Source organism: Chionomys nivalis, chromosome 11 (assembly GCF_950005125.1).
Source record: "Chionomys nivalis chromosome 11, mChiNiv1.1, whole genome shotgun sequence".
NCBI lineage: Eukaryota > Metazoa > Chordata > Mammalia > Rodentia > Cricetidae > Chionomys > Chionomys nivalis.
Window position 1 is genome coordinate 9118773 of NC_080096.1, and position 18730 is coordinate 9137502.

Genomic DNA, 18730 nt, shown 5'->3' on the forward strand with positions numbered 1-18730 from the left:
TTTTTTGAGACAGAGTTTCTCTGTAACCCTGGTACTAGCTCTGTAGATCAGGCTGGTCTCGAACTCACAGAGATCCACCTGCCTCTGTCTCCCAAGTGCCCAGCTGAAGCAAGCAATCTTAATAGGAGTTAAAATAATCAGTTAGCTGGGGGCGGGGGCGTTTTCACACAAATGGACAGTTTAACAGAGGCTGAAACAAGTTAGCTAGGGCATCCTGACATTTGGTTCCAAGAACAGAGCTGGGTAATTTTCTATGGAATTCTCCATCAGGAAGATAAAATTCTGGTTGAACATGAAATGGCCTCGTCAAGAATACAAGATAGAGGAAACTTTGCATTGTCTTGCCCTGTTACAATGAGACCCTGTCACAGGGAAAAACATATATATCCAAAACCAAATATCCTTGAAGGTTTCCCCAGCTGCAGGAGGTATAACTCTACAATGTAATTGCTGACGCTGTGTTCGTTTATCAAATGGGTACAGCAGTCATTTCTAACTCAGATAAGAATACTGAGCCTGATTACTGAGCTGTATTAGCAGAGTTGGAGTTTCCAAGCTTCTTGCATTTGTTTTACTTGCTTCTGTTCCCAAGTCCATGGAGTCGCTTCACGCCCAATTGTTTCCTGGTCTCTCTATCACAGTAATGGTGAGGACAGGGTCACTCAGGAAAATGGAAGAGGTGGAGCTGCCTGTGACTACAAACTCTCTCAAGCAGTTTTCAGTTGTCATTCGGAGGAATTGTGAAGGAAATGGAAAAAATGAAGCAGGAAGAGAAAAGGGCCCAGAACTCGGAAAGAAGAATAAAGCGAGCTCAGGAATACGACAGCAGCGTTCCAAACCGGGAATCTGCCCAAATGATTAAAAAATTTCAGGTTACTATGGAATGTCATCCACACACTGTGACTGATCCTATGGAAGAGCACAGATCCGTGCCTGTGTTAGGAAGCGCTCGCTGAATAAACAAGAGCTGGCCAAGAAAGAAATCGATGTGGTTTCTGCCCCCCAGCAAGTGTTTCCTCTTTGAGCATGAACCAAATTAAAAGTGGACTTGACAAAGTATCTGGAGAACCAGGCGGTCTGCTTCAACTTTGCCTTTGATAAAACAGCTCCCAGTGAAGTTGTCCACACGCTCGCAGCAAGGCCACTGCTACAGATGATTTTTGAAGGGGGAAGAGCAACCTACTTTGCCTATGGGCAGACCAGCAGTGGGAAGACTCAAGCAATGGGTGGAGACTTGTCTGGTAAATCCCAGAATGCATCTGAGGGGATCTATCCAATGGCTTCCCAGGATGTCTTCCTTCTTAAGAGTCAGCCTTGCTCCTGGAAGTTTATGTAACATTCTTCGAGATCTACAATGGAAAGGTATTTGATCTGCTCAACAAGAAGGCCAAGTTACATGTCCTGGAGGACAGCAAGCAGCAGGTGCAGGCTGTGGGACTGTAGGCATACCTGGTCAACTGTGTTCACGACGTCATCAAGATGATCAACGTGGGCAGCCACCTGCAGGACTTCTGGACAAATGTTTGCCAGCTCCAGTTCCTCCTGCTCCCATGCCTGCTTCCAGATTCTTCTTCTTCGAGCCAAAGGGGGATTATATGGCAAAATCTCTTTGGTGGATCTGGCAGGGAATAAACGAGGGGCCGACACTTTTTAGTGCTGACTCGCATGGAGGGTGCAGAGATTAACAAATCTCTCCTAGCTCTGAAGGAGTGCAGCAGGGCTCTGGGACAGAACAAGGCTCACATCCCATCCCGCGAGAACAAGCTGACCTAGGTGCGGAGGGCTCATTCCTTGGGGAGAACTCAAGGACTTGCATGAGGGCCGTGATCTCACCAGGTGTAAGCTCCTGTGTGAATATACTTTAAACCCGCTGAGCTATGCAGACAGAGCCAAGGAGCTGGGCCCCACAGTGGATCCAGTGGAGAGCAGCCAGTTCAAATGGAAACAGAAGAGATGGAAGCCTGTTCTAATGGGACCTCGCTGGCAGTCAGTTTCTTCAAGGGAGAGGAGGAGCTGTCTTCCCAGATGTCCAGCTTTAATGAAGCCATGACTCAGATCAGGGAGCTGGAAGAGAGAGGCATGGAGGAGCTCAGGGAGATCAAACAGCAAGGACCAAAGTGGCTTAAGCTGTCAGGGATGACCGATCAGCCAGACTATGACTTGGAGACCTTTGTGAAGGAAGCAGAATCTGCCCTGGCGCGGCCCAGCGAGAAGTCAGCAAGGCCCTGCAACTGGCCGTGCAGCTGGAAGAGCCGGCGAGCAAACAAACAGCAAGAAAGGGCACCAATCATGGCTTCAGATAAAGATCTGTTTGGTGTCACACCAGACTCTTCCCCTCCCCAGCAAACTTTGGGCACCTTCTGACTTTGGTTAGAGATTAAGTTGGATGGGTTTTGGTAAATGCCAGGTAAGTGGCATCAGGCCCAGGAAAGCTAGGGGAGGGATGCTGCTCTCTTCCTCAGTTTGAAGCAGGAGGAAGGAGTGTTTGTTTCATGACTGGTCTTCCCCGTTTTGTCCCTGTCTGAGAGGAGAGCTGTTTGGCTGGTTTCCCTGGTGCAGCTCCCCTCCAGAACAGCTGCTGATAGAGACCCTGCGAGGCCCAGGCTTTGGGAGAGAAATCGATCCTTATCCAGCTTCTACTGCCTCGGGCCTGTGGTATCATCCTCGGGCTGAGTGTTCTCATGTTTTATACTTTCAGGGAAAAAAAAAAGTTTGTGAGACCTCTTTCAGTTTTTTAAGCTAAAAAAAAAAAACAAAAAAAACCCTCTATTTTCTGTTTTATGTATTTATGTAGGAAAAGCCAGGAAAAAAGTACTGAGGTTGTGGTGGTTAATATCAAATTGTCGGTTTGACCTGTACTAGAATCATCTAGAGATAACCTTGTGAACATGACTGTGAAGTAGTTTCCAGACTGGGTTAACTGAGGCATAAATAATCCTTTTTCAAAAAGCGTTTGTGTTAGATATTTTGTCACAGCAAGGCACAAGGTAATTAATACAGAGCCCAAAGTTGGCACATACTAATCCCTGTGTGTAGTAGCTGCTAATGTTTGATATGCAAAGACTATAGGCCGAGTAAAGAAAAACAGCCTAGGTCAGACAGTGGTAATGCATGCTCTTAATCCCAGCATTTGGGAGGTAGAGTTCAAGGCTAGCCTGGTCTACCTGGTGAGTTCCAGGACTACACAGAGAAACCCTGTTTCAAAAACAAACAAACAAACAAACGAGCCAGGCCAAGCACTTGGGTGGGAGAGTCTGGCGAATCTCTGTGAGTTCAAGGCCAGCCTGATCTACTCAGTGAGTTCCGGGACAGCTAGGGCTGTTACACGGAGAAACCCGGTCTTGAAAAATCAAAACAAAACAAAACAAACAAACAAGAAAACAGCCTCGGTGGGAATGGCACACACCTTTGAGTCCTGTTCAGGTGAAAGCTTCACTCCAGCCCCGGCATCCATAAACCCAGAGAATCTGGGATGTTCTGGTGGAAGATCCACCTCAAATCCCCTCTCTTGGAGCTGCCTCAGTCCAGACTCTGTCCCTGAAAAAGCCCACCATAGGTGGCTCCTCTTTGCAGAGGGCATTAAAAAACCTCATGGGTTCCCCTCGTGGTCTTAGCAATTTCTCCTGGGACTACCCAGGAATGTTTTGCTCAGAATAAACCTTGATTTATTAATTTGGTTTGATTGGCTTATTACATCAGTGGTGGCAGATTCCCGATAACCAGGGGTTCAGCTTAGCAAGTCCCGGCCTTTTCAGGCAGAGACAGGTAGATCTGAGTGAGTTCGTGGCCAAGCAGGCCAGCCAGAGTTACACAGTGAGAACCTGTCTTTTTTTTTTTTTTTTTTTTTTAAGGTGGGGGCAGGGGCAGAGAAAACGGTCAGGGCATGAAAGATGGCCCAGACCTAGAGGCAGAATCCACTCACAAGTAGCTACGCCCATTATGGGTGAAGACCCAAAGATCACGACCAGAATTCTAACTGAGAGTCAGTATTAAGCTGGGCTGTGAATGCCTAGCGAGAAACACTTCTCACAGAGCAGCCCCGATTGCATATTCCAGGGAGCTCTTAAAGACAAAGAACACAGAAAAGCTACACCCTGGTTGGCAGATGCAGGGAAGCAAGCAATTTAACGAGCGCCAAAGAGATGCTGTCCGCTGGGGCACTTCGGCCCTGAGTTCTAGGACTGGGTTGGGGGCCTTCCCACTTTCCCATAGAGCTCTTCAGGGCAAGGGGCAGAAAACCAAAGATGGCTGCAGCTGAGGCAAGATGCAGGAATCTTTGCTGACACAGTCCCCTCTGCCAGCGTGCAGTGGCATCTTGGCTATAGAGTTTCACACCAGAAATTTCCTTGAGAATCAGGCTGTAGGAGGGAGGAGAACCCTAGCATCTGCCTGCACTGCCTTAGTGGCCCTCTTGGAATCTCTCTGTGCCTTGTATTAATGCTAGAAAACAGGTGCGACAAAAAATTCGGAGGCAAACCGAGCTTAGCAGGAACACCCGTGGCGTCGCAACACTCAGGGTGCAGAGGCCGGAGGATCAGGAGTCAGTCCAAGGTCATCCTTGCTAGCTTGAGACCAGCTTGGGTTACAAGAGACCATCTCAAACAAAATAAATGAAACCAACTAAAAATTGGAAAAAAAAAAAAAATCCCAACGCAAACTCACCCCACCTCAGGGACTGTTTTGTTCTTGGATAATAGGTGTGGCGGGAGGTGAACTTAGACAGACTGCGGCTGGGGAAATCCGCACACAAATTCCAGGTAAGACGTCAGCCCACAAGGCCTCGGCCTTGCTGTCATGTCCCCCACCTTAATTTTGTCATCTGGGAAAGGAGGTCTCTCAGAGGTCCCTAAACGTGGGTTGGAAGCCGGACCCCAGGGACTCCTAATCCCACCTGCCTTCTGAACTTTGATTTCACCTAGACTGGGAACTTCCAGGTTCTCCAGGCAGGCACAGCTTGGGAGCCTGTGCTATAGGAACCCAGTCACCAAGTCAACCCCTCCACTGGGGGAAGGGTCTTCTCGAGGGAAGGGTCTTCTCTCCCTTTGAACATTCAGGAATCCCCCCCACTGGGAGCAGGCTTTTCCCCTTATCTATGCAAACTATCAGTTAAGTTGCTCCATCCCCAGTGCTGCCCAGAGCCGCTCAAATACAAGTCAGGCTCCCTTTGAAGCAATGTAACTCAGCATTAGAGCTCGTGCCTAGCAAGAACAAGGCCGTGAGTGTAGAAGACACAGTTCCTGTGCTCAGGGATAAGCACTAGGGAAACCAGGAATGTTAAACTGGCTGGGTTGTCTCTTCAAAAGGAAAGAAGCATAACCTGTTTTCTGCCCAGAAGGCTAGGAGCAGCCGGTGGGGGTGGGAGTGGTTAATATCCCGGTGACCTGTGCACTATATGTATGGTGACACCACACCAGATCTTCCCCCAGATCCTTAAGATGTCACGCATACTTCACAAAGAGTTTTCGATGTACTCATCCCTTATTTATTTATTGTGCACACAGGATTCTGTTTATTATCACCAGAAAACGTCCTCCAAATCGTGCTCTGCTTAAATATGCCTAAAAAAAATTACTGGTGGTCAAAAGTTTGAACCAGACTACTGAGACCTGTTGAACTGGACTTCTGTCTTACCTCTCCTCCACACACTCTGCTGGCCTGATGTTTGCAGAGCCCCCTCCCCCACCCCCGCCCCCCACGTGGACTCAATTCCAGCTGGGGATTCAATCCTCAGCTCGGTGTAAACCTGGCTCAGTGGCGCGCACTTGCAGTCCCAGCGTTTGGATGAACGCAGAGGAATCTGGAGTTAGGGCTACTGGTTTACATAGTGAGTTTGAGGCCAGCCTGGACTGTTTGAGACCCTACCTCAAAGTAAAATTTAAAATGTAAAACCGTCGCCCCTTGCTCCACCAACCCAGTAAGGCGACACCCAGGACCTGAAGCCTGTCTGGCTGTTCTTTCAGCAGAGAGGCCTCAGCGTTCTTCGGAGGGTTGGTTACAATTGGACACTTTAAAACATTCCTGTCCTTGAATGGGCCGGTGAGCCTGGAAGCCCTCGGGGTAGAGACCTCAGCCAGCAGCCACGAGGGGAGGCGGGGAAAGGGGAGGGGCTAGGATAGAAGAGGGGGAGGTGGAGGCCACGAAGGCTCAGTCTCTCCTAGTCCAGGAAGTGCAGTACAATGGCGGTTTTTATGTTTCAGTAGGAGAACCCTGGCCTCTGGAGTTCAGCGCAGAGACTTCGTTGCAGGTATTTATGACCATCCCAAAGCAATCACAACTCTCTAGGGTAGAGCAGGTGTCAGCGTAAAGAGTCCCCATCGCTCTGGCAGATCCACAATAGTCTGGGGTAGTTTAAGGATTGGCGCGTGCATCCTGAGAAATGGGTCGCAGACCTCAAGCAAACTTCGCGGAAGGCATTTGCACAAACCTGGAGAATTGGTGTAAGCCACTCACTGCCTGACCGCCTGGCTCCTTTTTTTCTTTGGTTAGTTCTTTGTTTTTGAGACAAGGTCTCTCTGTGTATTTCTGGCTGGCATGGAGATCTGCCTGCCTCTGTGGAGGTTTAAGTGTGCCACTTTGCCTAGCACTTCCACTGCTTCTGCATTTTTATTTAATTTAAATTTTATTCGTTTATATTTATTATTATAGTTATTTATTCTTGGTTTCTAGAGACAGGATTTCTCAGTGTAACAGTCCGGGCTGCCCCGGAACTTGCTTTGTAGACCAGGCTGGCCTCGAACTCTGAGAAATCCCCTTGCCTCTGCCTCCAGAGTGCTGGGATTAAAGGCGTGCGCCACCACCGCCGGCTCCTATGTTTTTGAGACAAGGTCTCATTGTGTAGTCCTGGCTGTCCTGGAACTACTAGGTTCTCCTTGAGCACGTAGCAATCCACTTGCCCTGCCCACTGAGTGCCAGGATTAAGGGTGTGTGACTCCATGCTTGTCCTTGCTCGCCCGCCTTCCGCCGGCCTTCCCGCCTTCCGCGCCCTCCCACCTTCCGCGCCCGCCCAACCCCCACCCCCGCCTTTCAAGGAAATCCTTTTGCCTCTGCCTCCTGAGTGCTGGATTTAAAATTGTGCCCACATCCAGTTTGCATAGCCCCCTGTTGCAACCAATGCAGTCTGCATGAGGCTGGCCCAACACACAGTCTGTTTTGTTGTTGTTGGTTTTTTCTTTTCTTGTTTTTTCGAGACAGGGTTTCTTGTAGCTTTAGAGCCTGTCCTGGAACTCTGTAGCTCTGCAGACCAGGTGGCTGTGAATCGACAGAGGTCCATCAGCCTGCCTCCCGAGTGCTGGGATTAAAGACGTGCGCCACCACCGGCCAGCCAGTCCGTTTCACTTTATCTTTTTTAAAGCTTTATTCTGTATTTTATGTATGTTAGTGTTTTGCCTGCATGTCTGTCTGCGCCCCCAGTGAGAAACTGGTGGTAGTGGAGGATGGAAGAAAGCGGTAGAGCCTCTGGAGTTACAGACAGTTTGGTTTGGTTTTGAGGCAGGGTCTCACTATGTAACCAAACTTGCCTCAGACTCACAATCTCCCTCAGACTGTGTGGAGTGCTAGAATTTCAGGTGTAGGCTGCTACATCCAGCAGTGTTTGTATAAAGGACAGACTTCGAGGTAGCTGCACAGAGAAACCCTCTCTCAAATAGTAAAACAAACAAACAAAAACCCTTCCAAGACAGGGTTTCCCTGTAGATTTGGAGCCTATCCTGGAACTAGCTCTTGTAGACCAGGCGGGCCTCAAACTCACAGAGATCCACCTGCCTCTGCCTCCCGAGTGCTGGGATTAAAAGTGTGCACCACCACTGCCTGGCTTTCTTTTTGTTGTTATTGTTTTTTGTTTATTTTTGCAAAACAAAAAAAATCTTTTAAACAGCCAAGTATGATAGTCTACACTTTTAATCCCAGTACTCAGGAGGAGGAAGCAAGTAAATTCCTATAAGTTTGGGACCAGTCTGATCTGCAGAGAGAGCTCCAGGTCAAGGATACATAGGAGACCCGATCTTTAAAAAAAAAAAACAAACCTAAAGAAGCACAGTCATCATAATCAGTCACATAAATGTGACTTGAGCACCTGACCTGTTCTGAAATGATGGATTGATTGTCTGTCCTCCCGCACTGCTGGCTGGAGATGGGTGTGATGAAAAGCTGTTTTCCTGGTGTCTTAGGGGGAACATTAACCCTCTGCCTTCACAGATCACTGGCTCTCCGCATATATCGCAACCCGAAGACTCAGTTCCTGCCTTTGCTCATTGACGGGTGGTACCATTAGCTAGAGTATCCTGGTTACATATTCTGGTGACTCCATCAGACAGCTTGGGAACACTCCGGTAAGTTGATGAGCTAATGAGATGTCCTGCTCACTGCCAGAACTTTGGGGTCCCTGGTGGTCCTTTTCTGGAAAACTCTTGTCTCAGTTGGTACAGTACTTGCCTAGCATATACAAGCTCTGGGTTTGATTCCCCAGCACCACATAAATCCATTTATGGTAGCACAGGTCTGTAATTTTAGCAATTGAGAGATAGAGGCAGGAGGATCAGAAGTTCAAGGTCGTCCTTGGCTACCTCGTGAGTTTGAGGACAACCTGGAACCCAAGAGAAGTTATCTATAATAATAACAATAATAAAATAATTTTTAAAAGGTGTCTTGAAGACCCAGGGGAAGTGGTCTACAACTTTAATCCAGGGGCAGTGCGGTTGTGAGCCTCGTTTGCAGATGGGGAGAGGTTGAGTGATCTGGCCAAAGTCCCAGGCAGTAGAAAAAGGACTGATTAACTCTTATAACCCTTGTTTCCCAAAGCTTCCAAAAACCATGGCCTTTCTCCCTTTTAAAACACAACCCAAACCATCCAAGCCCAGCCGCCACCTTCTCTTCCTCCTCTGTGTTGCCCACCCATCCGCTTCATCTCCCTGATCCTTCTCATGCCTCTCAAGACTGCCTTCCCAACCGTGTGACTTTGTGAAGCTGTCACAGGTGAGGAAGACGGGAACTGCCACCTTTGCTTTGTGTAGCCCTGGCTGTCCTGGAACTTGCTTCGTAGACCAGGCTGGCCTCGAACTCAGATCCATTTGTCTCTGCTTCCTGAGTCCTGGGATTAAAGGTGTGCGCCATTATCCACTGGCTATTAATTATTTTTTAATGAGAAAATAGCAATTGGGTTTTTAGCTTCCTAAACTGTTCCCAGCCAGAATCACTGCTGGAACTGAGAATGTGACCGTTGGGCCACAGGACATCCTCTGCCTTGTTCCAGGGCCCTAGGTGATGACAGAAATCTTACCTAAAAAGCAGAGTAAGCTCTCAGGCTCTTAGGACCACATTGAAGGTGAGAGGACATGGTGCAAGGGGATCCTGCTTGGGAATGGATGGGTAAGGGGAATCATTGCCAGAGCAGCGGCTGTGGGCCTGACTTGGTTTCTGAGTTGAGAAGGGCGAGCTTCTTTTTCTTTTCCTTTCTTTTTTCTTTTTCTTTTTTGTCGGAGGGAGGGGGTTTCGAGACAGGGCTTCTCTGTGTGCCTACCCTAGAACTTGGTCCTCGAACTCAGAGATCTGCCTGCCTCTGCCTCCCGAGCGTGCGCCGCCACCACCTGGCTGAGAAGGGCTTCTTAATCCTTGACGTCTTTTCTTGGACATTGCCTTAGCATCATCTCCCTGCAGATCCATCAAGATGAGCTTCCAGGCCACACCCACACTCCTGCATCTGGCAGTGCGGAGCCTGCTGAGGGACGAGGCCTTGGCCGTCTCTGGTCTGCAGGACCTGCCCGTGGAGCTCTTCCCCCCGCTCTTCAAGGAGGCCTTCACCCACAAACGGTTTGTGGTCTTGAAGGCGATGGTGCAGGTCTGGCCTTTCCCTTGTCTCCCACTGGGAGGTCTGATGAAGATGAAGGCATCCTACCTGGAGACCTTACAAATCATACTGGATGGGATTAATATACTGCTTGACCAGAAGGTTCACCCCAGGTGAGGGAGACTCCGGGTACTCTAGGAGGGAGGCTTGGGAGAGCTAGGGGTCAAGGAGAATAGAGAACAGAGGGAAGCTTAGAGGCTTATGTTGGCTTCGGGAGGATTTCAGAAGCCATTGGATCATTGCTGAGCCGTCTAGGACTTGAGTGTTCAGGACTGTTTAGGACAGATATAGCTATTGTGATTTCTTTTATCATTTTTTTTTAAGATTTTATTTATTTATTATGTATACAACATTCTGCCTCCATGTATGCCTGCAGGCCAGAAGAGGGTGCCAGATCTCATTACAGATGGTTGTGAGCTACCATGTGGTTGCTGGAAATTGAACTCACGTCCTGTGGAAGAATAGTCAATGCTCTTAACCACTGAGCCATTTTTCCAGCCCTCATCATTTCTTAAAAAATAAAACCTGGGGATAAATATTAAGGAGAGAGATAAATATTAACTTGAGAGAATCACAAGTGACCATGACATACCACCACTGTCTACTTCCTAGCTTAAAAAGGCCTCGCCTTTTGGCTCCCACCTCTTTCTCCTCCAAGGGCCTCTTTCTCTTCTTGAGTCTGCCAAGGAACTCCATGATCCATTCTGGCCAGCTAATGTGAACCCTACCTCTTGAACCAATTCCTGACTCCCTTGGATATCAGAGCACAACCCAGAAAACGTTCCCATGACACATAGCTGTGCCTACCCCTGCCTCTTTCCATAGGCGTTAGGAGTGGGACCAGGCCAGATTAGAGAGGAAGGGTTAGAGATCATCAAGGTGAATAGAAGGATCAGAGAGGGAGGGAAGTGATGTTGGGAGTAAGAATCAAAATTGGCTCAGATCTGGTTTCGTAGTGCTTGCCTATAGTTTCAGCTTTGGCCTCAGGCTACAATTTGGCCAAGACCCTATTTTTAAAACTGGAAAAGAAGTGTAATGGGGGAAAGGTGGGTTCTCGTCTTAATTCTTAGACTTATTTCCCCGACAGGAGCCACAAACTGAGAGTTCTGGATTTGCGTGCTATGCACAAGGACTTCTGGAACGTGTGGGCTGGGGATGAGGCAGCTGCCGGCTCTCTAGAAGTCAAGCGTAAGAAGAAAACACAAGACAGAGGTGCGAGGGTAGTGGCCAAGCAGTCATTGAAGGTGTTTATAGACATGTGCCTCAAGCCAAGAGCCCTGGATGCCTGCATGTCCTACCTCCTGCTGTGGGTGGAAGGGAGGACAGGCTTGCTGGGCTGTAAGAAGCTGAAGATCTCCACGATCGCTCTCCGGAACATCGTGAAGGTTCTGGAAATGCTGGACCTGGACTATATGGAGGAAGTGGAAGTGTGCTGCACCTGGAAATTGTCCACCCTGGCCAGCTTTGCTCCTTACATGGGCCAGATGCGCAGTCTCCGCAAGTTCCTTCTCTCTCATGTCTGCATCCCTGTCCCCATTTCCCTCGAGGAGAAGGGGAAGTTGATCGACCAGTTTACCTCACAGTTTCACAACCTGGAGTACCTCCGCGAGCTCTCGTTGGACTCGATCTCCTTCCTTGAAGGTCATCTGGACCGGTTGCTCAGGTGAGGGAAGATGGAGAGCTTTCCCTGAAGACCGCAGCAAAGCCTTTTCCCTGTTGGAACAACGTAGTGATATAGCTAGAGTTGGGGTGTCCTGCTTTAACAGTGGGGGAAGGAGCTGCAGGGCAGTGGGCGGAGCTAGACACACAGTGACGGTGCCAGACCCTGACTTAGAATGGGTAATTTGAGTGAGCATACTCTAAGGGGCAGCCTACTGGGTATTGGCATGTATACAGTGGCCAGAATGACTTTAAAACAAACGATCCATCCTACCCCAGGAGTCCCTAACCTAACCACAGCTACTCATAGAAAACTAACCACTTGATCTCTCCCTAGGTGCCTGAAGGTCCCCTTGGAGACTCTGTCCATCACTGATTGCCAGCTTTCGGAATCAGATTTGAAGTCCCTGACCCAGTGTCCAGGCATCCGTCAGCTCAAACATCTGGATCTAAGTGGTGTCATACTGACCAACATAAATCCCAAGCCCCTCCGAGTCCTGCTAGAGACAGTCGCAGCTACCCTGAAGACCCTGGACCTGGAGAACTGTAGAATTATGGACTCTCAGCTCAGTGCCCTCCTGCCTGCCCTGAGCAGCTGCTCCCAGCTCACCACATTCAACTACTTAAGGAATCCCATCTCTGTGGCTGTTCTGGAACGCCTGCTCTGCCACACTGCCAGGCTGAGCCGCTTGACCTTGGAGATGTATTCTACCCCGTGGGAGATTTATGGTGCCCAGGGTGCTTTCCACCACAAGAGGCTAGAACAGCTTCGTGAGGAGCTGAGCAGGACAATGGAGCCCCTGAAACACACCAGGACAGTGTGGTTCAGCATCATTCCCTGTCCACCTTGTGGTTACTAGGCCATGTGAGTCGGAACCCAAGCTGCACCAGGGATTTGGTCCTATCCAGCTGGGTACCAAATGATTCCTTCTACCTCTTAGAAGCAGATTCCTTATAGTATAGGTGAATCCCGAAGAGAACACAGAACCTGTGGTCTCAGTTTGTGTTGGGGAGCGGGGGTGGGGAAGGGATGGGTCTAGCAGCAAAGGCTACCTCAGAGAGAGAGAAATGTTGACCTGAGAATTGATGGGACCTTTAGGACACATACATTCAGAATAAGAGGTGAAGTTTCTAGAATCTAGATGAAGAAACACTTGAGGGTGTTGTTGACTATGATGTGGACTGAGTAAAGAAATGGCCAGTGTATTCTTCTCTCCTTGATGTTACGGGGTGAGTGGAATACACTGATTGTTGTAGCTTTGCAGGCCTAAGTAGCCACCAGCAGCAACCACAAAGTAGCAAGCGATAGGCTTAAACTTTAAATAGGCAACAACCATACACCATGTTTGAAAATCAGTAAAACAAGGCTGGATGTTGGTGGCACGCGCCTTTAATCCTAGCATTCAGGAGACAGAGGCAGGAAGAGCTGAGCTTGAGCTTACCCTGGTCTGCAGAGTGAGTTCTAGGACAGCCAGGGCAGATAAACAGTAAAGCAGACAGTAGTTAAGAGACATCTGTGTTAGCCTAAAGGTACCTAGGTCACAGCTGACCACCACCACCAGATCTGCTCTTCATCTGACCTGTGTTGGGTCTACAGCTGTTACAACCTCTTGACTAGTCCTCGTGCACTGGGTGGGTGGTTATTAGTAATACTACTGGGGGATTAAACGTAGGGCTCAGCGTGTTGGCCAAACGCTCTATCGCTATGAACCTTTAAAGCATTGTACTGCTTGGGGTATATGTTGGATTTAGGGGAATTTTCGTTGTTTAAATAAATGTGTGTTAAAGAAATTGGTTTTTTGGTTTTTTTTTTTTTTTTTTTTTCCCTGAGACAGAGTCTACATAGCCCAAGCTGCCCTGGAACTCACTCTACACCAGGCTGGCCTCAAAGTCCCAGAGATCTGCCTGCCTCTGCCTCACGGAGCTAGGATAGCAAGAAGTCTTGGTATGTGTGGTTCATGCTGGATTTGAACTCATGGTATTTCTCCTGCCTTAGCCCCTACTCCCATCACCACTAGTGTGGGTTATGAGAGTGTGCACCCACCATACCTGGCCGGGAATGTTGTGGTTTCATTAACTCGCATTCTCAACTCCTCTCTTGGGTATTGGTGCCCATTCTTTGAGTTCATACACACATGTACCATGAAGATCTCCTCTCCAGAGTCATTGGTTTGGGAATAACAGGGTTGCAGCCTGAGATGTACGTACTGTGGGTGGAGGGGATGTGTTTAAAGGAAACAGAAATGCAAGTTACCCGTTGTGGGGGGAGGCTCACTGGTCCCAGGGGCCTGTGGCAGGAGCTGCAGTCAGGCACACCAACCTCCTGAAGGGGGCTTATTTGGGACAGAGTGGCTCTGAAAAATTCTCGCAGGCACAGGGCTCTGACCTTATCTCCTGGCTCCATTTTGGTAGGGCTGGACATGACTGAATCCATGTGAATACGGGTAACTTCCACCAGGACACACACTAACCCTCCCCAATGTGGAGCTGAGTGCTAGCTAGGGCCTTTAGATCTCCCCAAACCATGCCTTCCCTCCTTCCGGGTTGCAACCCTTCTTGGCCTAAACTAGTTATGGCTGGTAAAGACAACTAGATTCCCTTGGAATCAAATACTAAGATCACACAGGCATGGAAGGCTTTGGTAAGAGTTCTGTTACAATATTGTATTTTGGGGGGACTCGATCATATCAATGAAAAATCTACTCCCCAAACCAAAGATATCTTGAAATTGTGACATCCTTTGATCTCTGCCTCCCAAGTGCTGGGATTACAGGCATGTGCCACCACATGGTGATTGCGAGGGATTGAGACTGAACCTAGGGATTCATGCTCACAAATGAGCTGGATCTCCAGCCCTAGAGCATGCAGTGCCCACAGTGGCCAGAAGGGGGCATCAGATCCCCTGGAACTGGAGTTATAAACAGGAACTGCCACTTGGGTTCTGGGAACTGAATCTTGATCCCCAGCAAGAGCCCCAAATTCTCCTAATCACTGAACCATCTCTCCAGTCCCCTGGAGCTGGTTTAGAGATGACACAGGGTATAAGGATGAATAAGACCAAGGTGCCTGTGGTCGATTGATTATGCCTTTAAATAAAGGATTCCTACTGAGTTCCCCAGCTGAGACCTGGTGGTTATGGGCAGGGGACCTGAAGTATGAGCTTTAGTTTCAACATCAAATGAGGATATGAGTCACATTTAGACAATGGAGCCGGCCTAGGAGCCAATGTACTGATGCATGGCTTAGTAAACATTCAGTTTGCCGTGTTTCTGATAAACAAGAGGAAGACAGAGACATGAGAACAGAATAGGACTGAGCTTTGACTCCTGGCCACTGTTAAATCACTGCTCACCCCCAAAGCAGAACAGATTCCACTTTTGTGAACTTGAGACAAATTTACAAGCTGTGGGGTTTGAGCGCCACCTTCTGGTAGTTCAAACCAAGTGGCATAAGGTAACATTACAAGGACTATAGGGTACCTTACGAGTAGCGCATGGTGGACTACACCTTTAATCTCAGCACTCGGAAGGAAGAGGCAGGCTGATTTCTATGAGTTCCAGACCAGACTGGTCTACACAGTAAATTCCAGACAAGCCAGGGCTATAGCAACACCTTCACTCTGTGTCTGTGTGTCTGTTTCTAATTATATATATTATACACACTATATATTAGTATACAATTACATATAATAAAATATGTGCTATATATAACATATTAATTAGATATATATTATATATGTGTGTGTATTATGTGAAGGCTATTGCTGTGGATAATTTGAATAATTCTGTGTGCTTTACATAAGAATCCTCTTAAAACGTTTGTTTTCAGACAGGATCTCATTTTGTAGCCCTGGCTGGGCTAGGACTTGCCATGCAGACTAGGCTGCCCTTGCCTCTGCCTCCTAAGCACTGTGGTTAAAAGGTGCACCCAGTGCATCCTTTAAAATTATAAAAGGAGTTCGCTGCTTTTAAATAACAGGTGTAGCCACTTAAAATTAAAAAGGAAGTTTAGTTCTCTTAAATAATACAATGCATAGGAAAATATGTTAAACGTTGTTCTTTCTAAAAACAAGTGAAACTTTTTAAGAGGTAGATTTTAAAAACCAACGCACAAGCATTTTTCGTCTTATGCGGTCTGGGAGTGGTGCTCACAGAAAACTGAACGCACAGGCTATGGAGAAAGTTCTAGGTCAGCCTGAGTGAGACCCTGCCTCAAACAAACAATAAACAAAAAAGTATTTAGAGGTAGAGGCGGGAGGGCCAGTTCAAGTGAGTTCACACTTCGGTCAAGCCTGGGCCGCAGGAGACGGCCACAAACAAACACAACTTTCAGAGAGATCACTGGGATGGCACAGTGAGTGACGGCACTCGCTCTGTGCAAGCTGGTGGACCCGGGTTCGATCTCCATAACCCATGGGAGGGCAGCAGAGAACTGACTCCACATAGCTGTACTTGACCACACATGTGCCATAACACACTCGGTGTACACACATGCACACCCCCCCCACAGTAATAAATTCACACTTAAAAAAACACCTTCAGTGCTTTAGAGATTTAGCCTTGCTTCCCCAAATCCAAGACAACCGGAGTCTTTTAATTTTCTCCTCATTTTTATCATTTCCATGAAGCTTTTTTGTTTGTTTGCTTTTCTTGGAAAAGGTCTCACTGTGTGGCTCTGACTGTCCTGGAATTCACTGTGTAGGCCCGACTGGACTGGAATTTGTAGAGATCCTCCTGCCTCTGCCTCCCCAGTACTGGGATTAAAGGTGTGTGCTACCAAGACCCAAACCAAGTTACAAGTTTTATTTATTTATTTATTTTTTGGATTTTTCGAGACAGGGTTTCTCCATAGCTTTTGGTTCCTGTCCTGGAGCTAGCTCTTGTAGACCAGGCTGGCCTCGAACTCACAGAGATCCGCCTGCCTCTGCCTCCCGAGTACTGGGTTTAAAGGCGTGCGCCACCACTGCCCGGCTAAGTTAAAAGTTTTAATTGTCTGTCTTAGGTTTTTTTCACATCTTTTCACAGCCTGGAAACAGTCATTTGTGACAGCTGACCACAAATTCTTTACCCATTCAGCCAGCAATGGAAGCACACACACACATCCACACACGCACACACACACACTCCTCCCCCATGACAATCTAACCTATTGGATGGCGATTGCCCCTTAACAGAACAGGGAGTGTCTGTCACACTGTTGCACCTCAGCTGGCACCTGATAGCAGAGCTGTTGCTTTACCAGGCAGCACATGGACGTCTCTATAATCAACATGGATATTTCACCTAGTCTTGGTAGCACACACACGTGTGCAGTCCAGGCATTCATGAGTTCCCAGCTTGACTGAGATGCTTAATTAAACTATCTTTGGCTGGGGAGATGGCTCAATGGTTAAGAGCATTGGTTACTCTTGCAGAAGACCCAAGTTTGAGTCCCAGCACCCACAATGTAGTTCACCGACAATTATAAGTCCAGTTCCAGAAGATGTGGTGTCTTCTTCAGACCTCTACAGACACCATGCATGCATATACTACATAGACACATAAAGCAAAACATTCACAATAAAATAAGTACAAGGTAGGTGGTAGGGGTGCATGCCTTTAATACCAGCACCTGGGAGGCAAAGGGAGATGGATCTTTGTGTGTTCGAGGCCAGCCTGGTCTACATGAGCTAGTTCCAGGACAGCAAGGACTATTACACAGGGAAATACTGTCTCAAAAAACAAAACAAAAAAGCAAAAAACAAAACAAAACAACAACAACAAAACCAAGTATTTTCCAGGGAAAAGAAGAGGCAAAAACATGCATAAAAGTTAGAATTACAGCCAGCATGAACAACATCAACCAAGAAGCATATGCTAAATGTTTCAGTAGTTATCCTATCCTACGGAGTCTAAGTCTTACATTAAAAACGTCTTGGTTAAGGGATGAGAGGAAAGTAACTATGACTATCTAGTCTCCAAACCCAAAGACCCCAGAAGGAAATAATATGACCTAAGTAAACAGAAAATGCATTGTAAGCAACTTCCAAAACTCTAGAATTGACAGAGACACCTCGCTGCCTGGACAGTCACCCAAAGTTCTTCTGTAATGTTAGGGCATCCATCTTCAGCTTACAGGCCCATAGTATGTAGAAGACTTTTCCATGAAACAGAAAGTTAGAAAGACTATTTTGCCTATATTGGCAGTTTGTCAGTCACTTTTTTCTGTGTCCTGCAGAATGTCTAGCAGACACTTTCATGAAACAGGAACCCTGAAGGACTGTCTCACCTTTACACAAGCTCAGGGGAAGGGGAATTGGGGGGGGGGAACAGAGGAGTGAAGAGGAGAGCTAGGGATGTAGATCAGTTGACAAAAATGCTTGGGTACCTGCCTTTAGTCTCAACACTGAGTAAGTGGAAGCAGGAGGATACGAAATGCAAGGTCATTCTCTACAAAACTGAGAGTTTGAGACCAGACCCTACCTTTAAAAATCAATTAAAAAAATAAAACTCAATTAAGTAAAAATAGCCAAGGGTGATGGTGCAAGCCTTTTATTTCAGCACTGATTGTGAGTGCCAGGACAGCCAGAGCTACATGGTGAGACTATCAAACAAGCAAACAAAACGAACAAACAGATATACAAACATAAAACAAAGCATGGTGAGACTCCCAAAAACCAAACCAAAACAAAGGGGGTCTTGGTGGCCCAAGTCTTTAATCTGGCCCTAACCCTCAGGTATGGTGCCCTAGCTCTTGGGAAACAGAGGCAGGTGGATCTCTGTGAGTTCCAGATCAGCCTGATCGACACAATCAGTTCCAGGACAGCCAGGGCTGTTTGTAGAGACCTTGTCCCAGTCTCCCTCCCCACCGCCAAAACACCAAATAAAATAAACCACTATCAACGAAACAAAACACACAGAGAAAAACCGAAACAATAAACTAGTTTCTAGCTTTTCAGACACCTAAACCCGGAGATAGTTAACATCTCAAGTCTACGGAACTCCCGCTAGACCATCAAGTCCCTGAAGGTAGTAGATCTTATTTAAAGCAATAACTCAGTCAAAGAACTATTGATCTGATCGACTCAGGTGGCAACTGGCATCTTTTCAGAATGATTTAGTCTGCCCTTTGTAGAAAGCCTGCAGCTACAGCTCTAACAGAACCCATTTAAGGAGCTGGTTAATGTCTAAGCATGTAAAGAAAGAGTGTTCCCAAGCAAGTTCCACATGCACATTATGGCAGACACAGTAA

The 18730-nt window shown here is 47.5% G+C and overlaps 1 protein-coding gene and 1 pseudogene across 1 annotated transcript; both read left to right on the plus strand.

Moving 5' to 3' along the window:
* The first annotated feature begins 670 nt into the window (after window positions 1-670).
* LOC130883568 (kinesin-like protein KIF2C) lies at window positions 671-2303 on the plus strand (annotated as a pseudogene).
* A 7358-nt stretch (window positions 2304-9661) lies between these two features.
* On the plus strand, window positions 9662-12360 carry LOC130883570 (PRAME family member 12-like). Its single transcript, XM_057784141.1, has 3 exons — window positions 9662-9954; window positions 10929-11504; window positions 11838-12360. Exons 1-3 carry the CDS (start codon window positions 9662-9664, stop codon window positions 12358-12360), a joined length of 1392 nt encoding a protein of 463 aa, XP_057640124.1.
* Window positions 12361-18730: the final 6370 nt, after the last annotated feature.

Excerpts from the sequence above, each read along its gene's own strand:
- LOC130883570 (XM_057784141.1), top strand. The coding sequence starts at position 9,662 with ATGAGCTTCCAGGCCACACCCACACTCCTGCATCTGGCAGTGCGGAGC. Across the intron at positions 9,955-10,928 it reads GACCAGAAGGTTCACCCCAG|GAGCCACAAACTGAGAGTTC; the intron begins GTGAGGGAGACT and ends TTTCCCCGACAG. Across the intron at positions 11,505-11,837 it reads CATCTGGACCGGTTGCTCAG|GTGCCTGAAGGTCCCCTTGG; the intron begins GTGAGGGAAGAT and ends ATCTCTCCCTAG.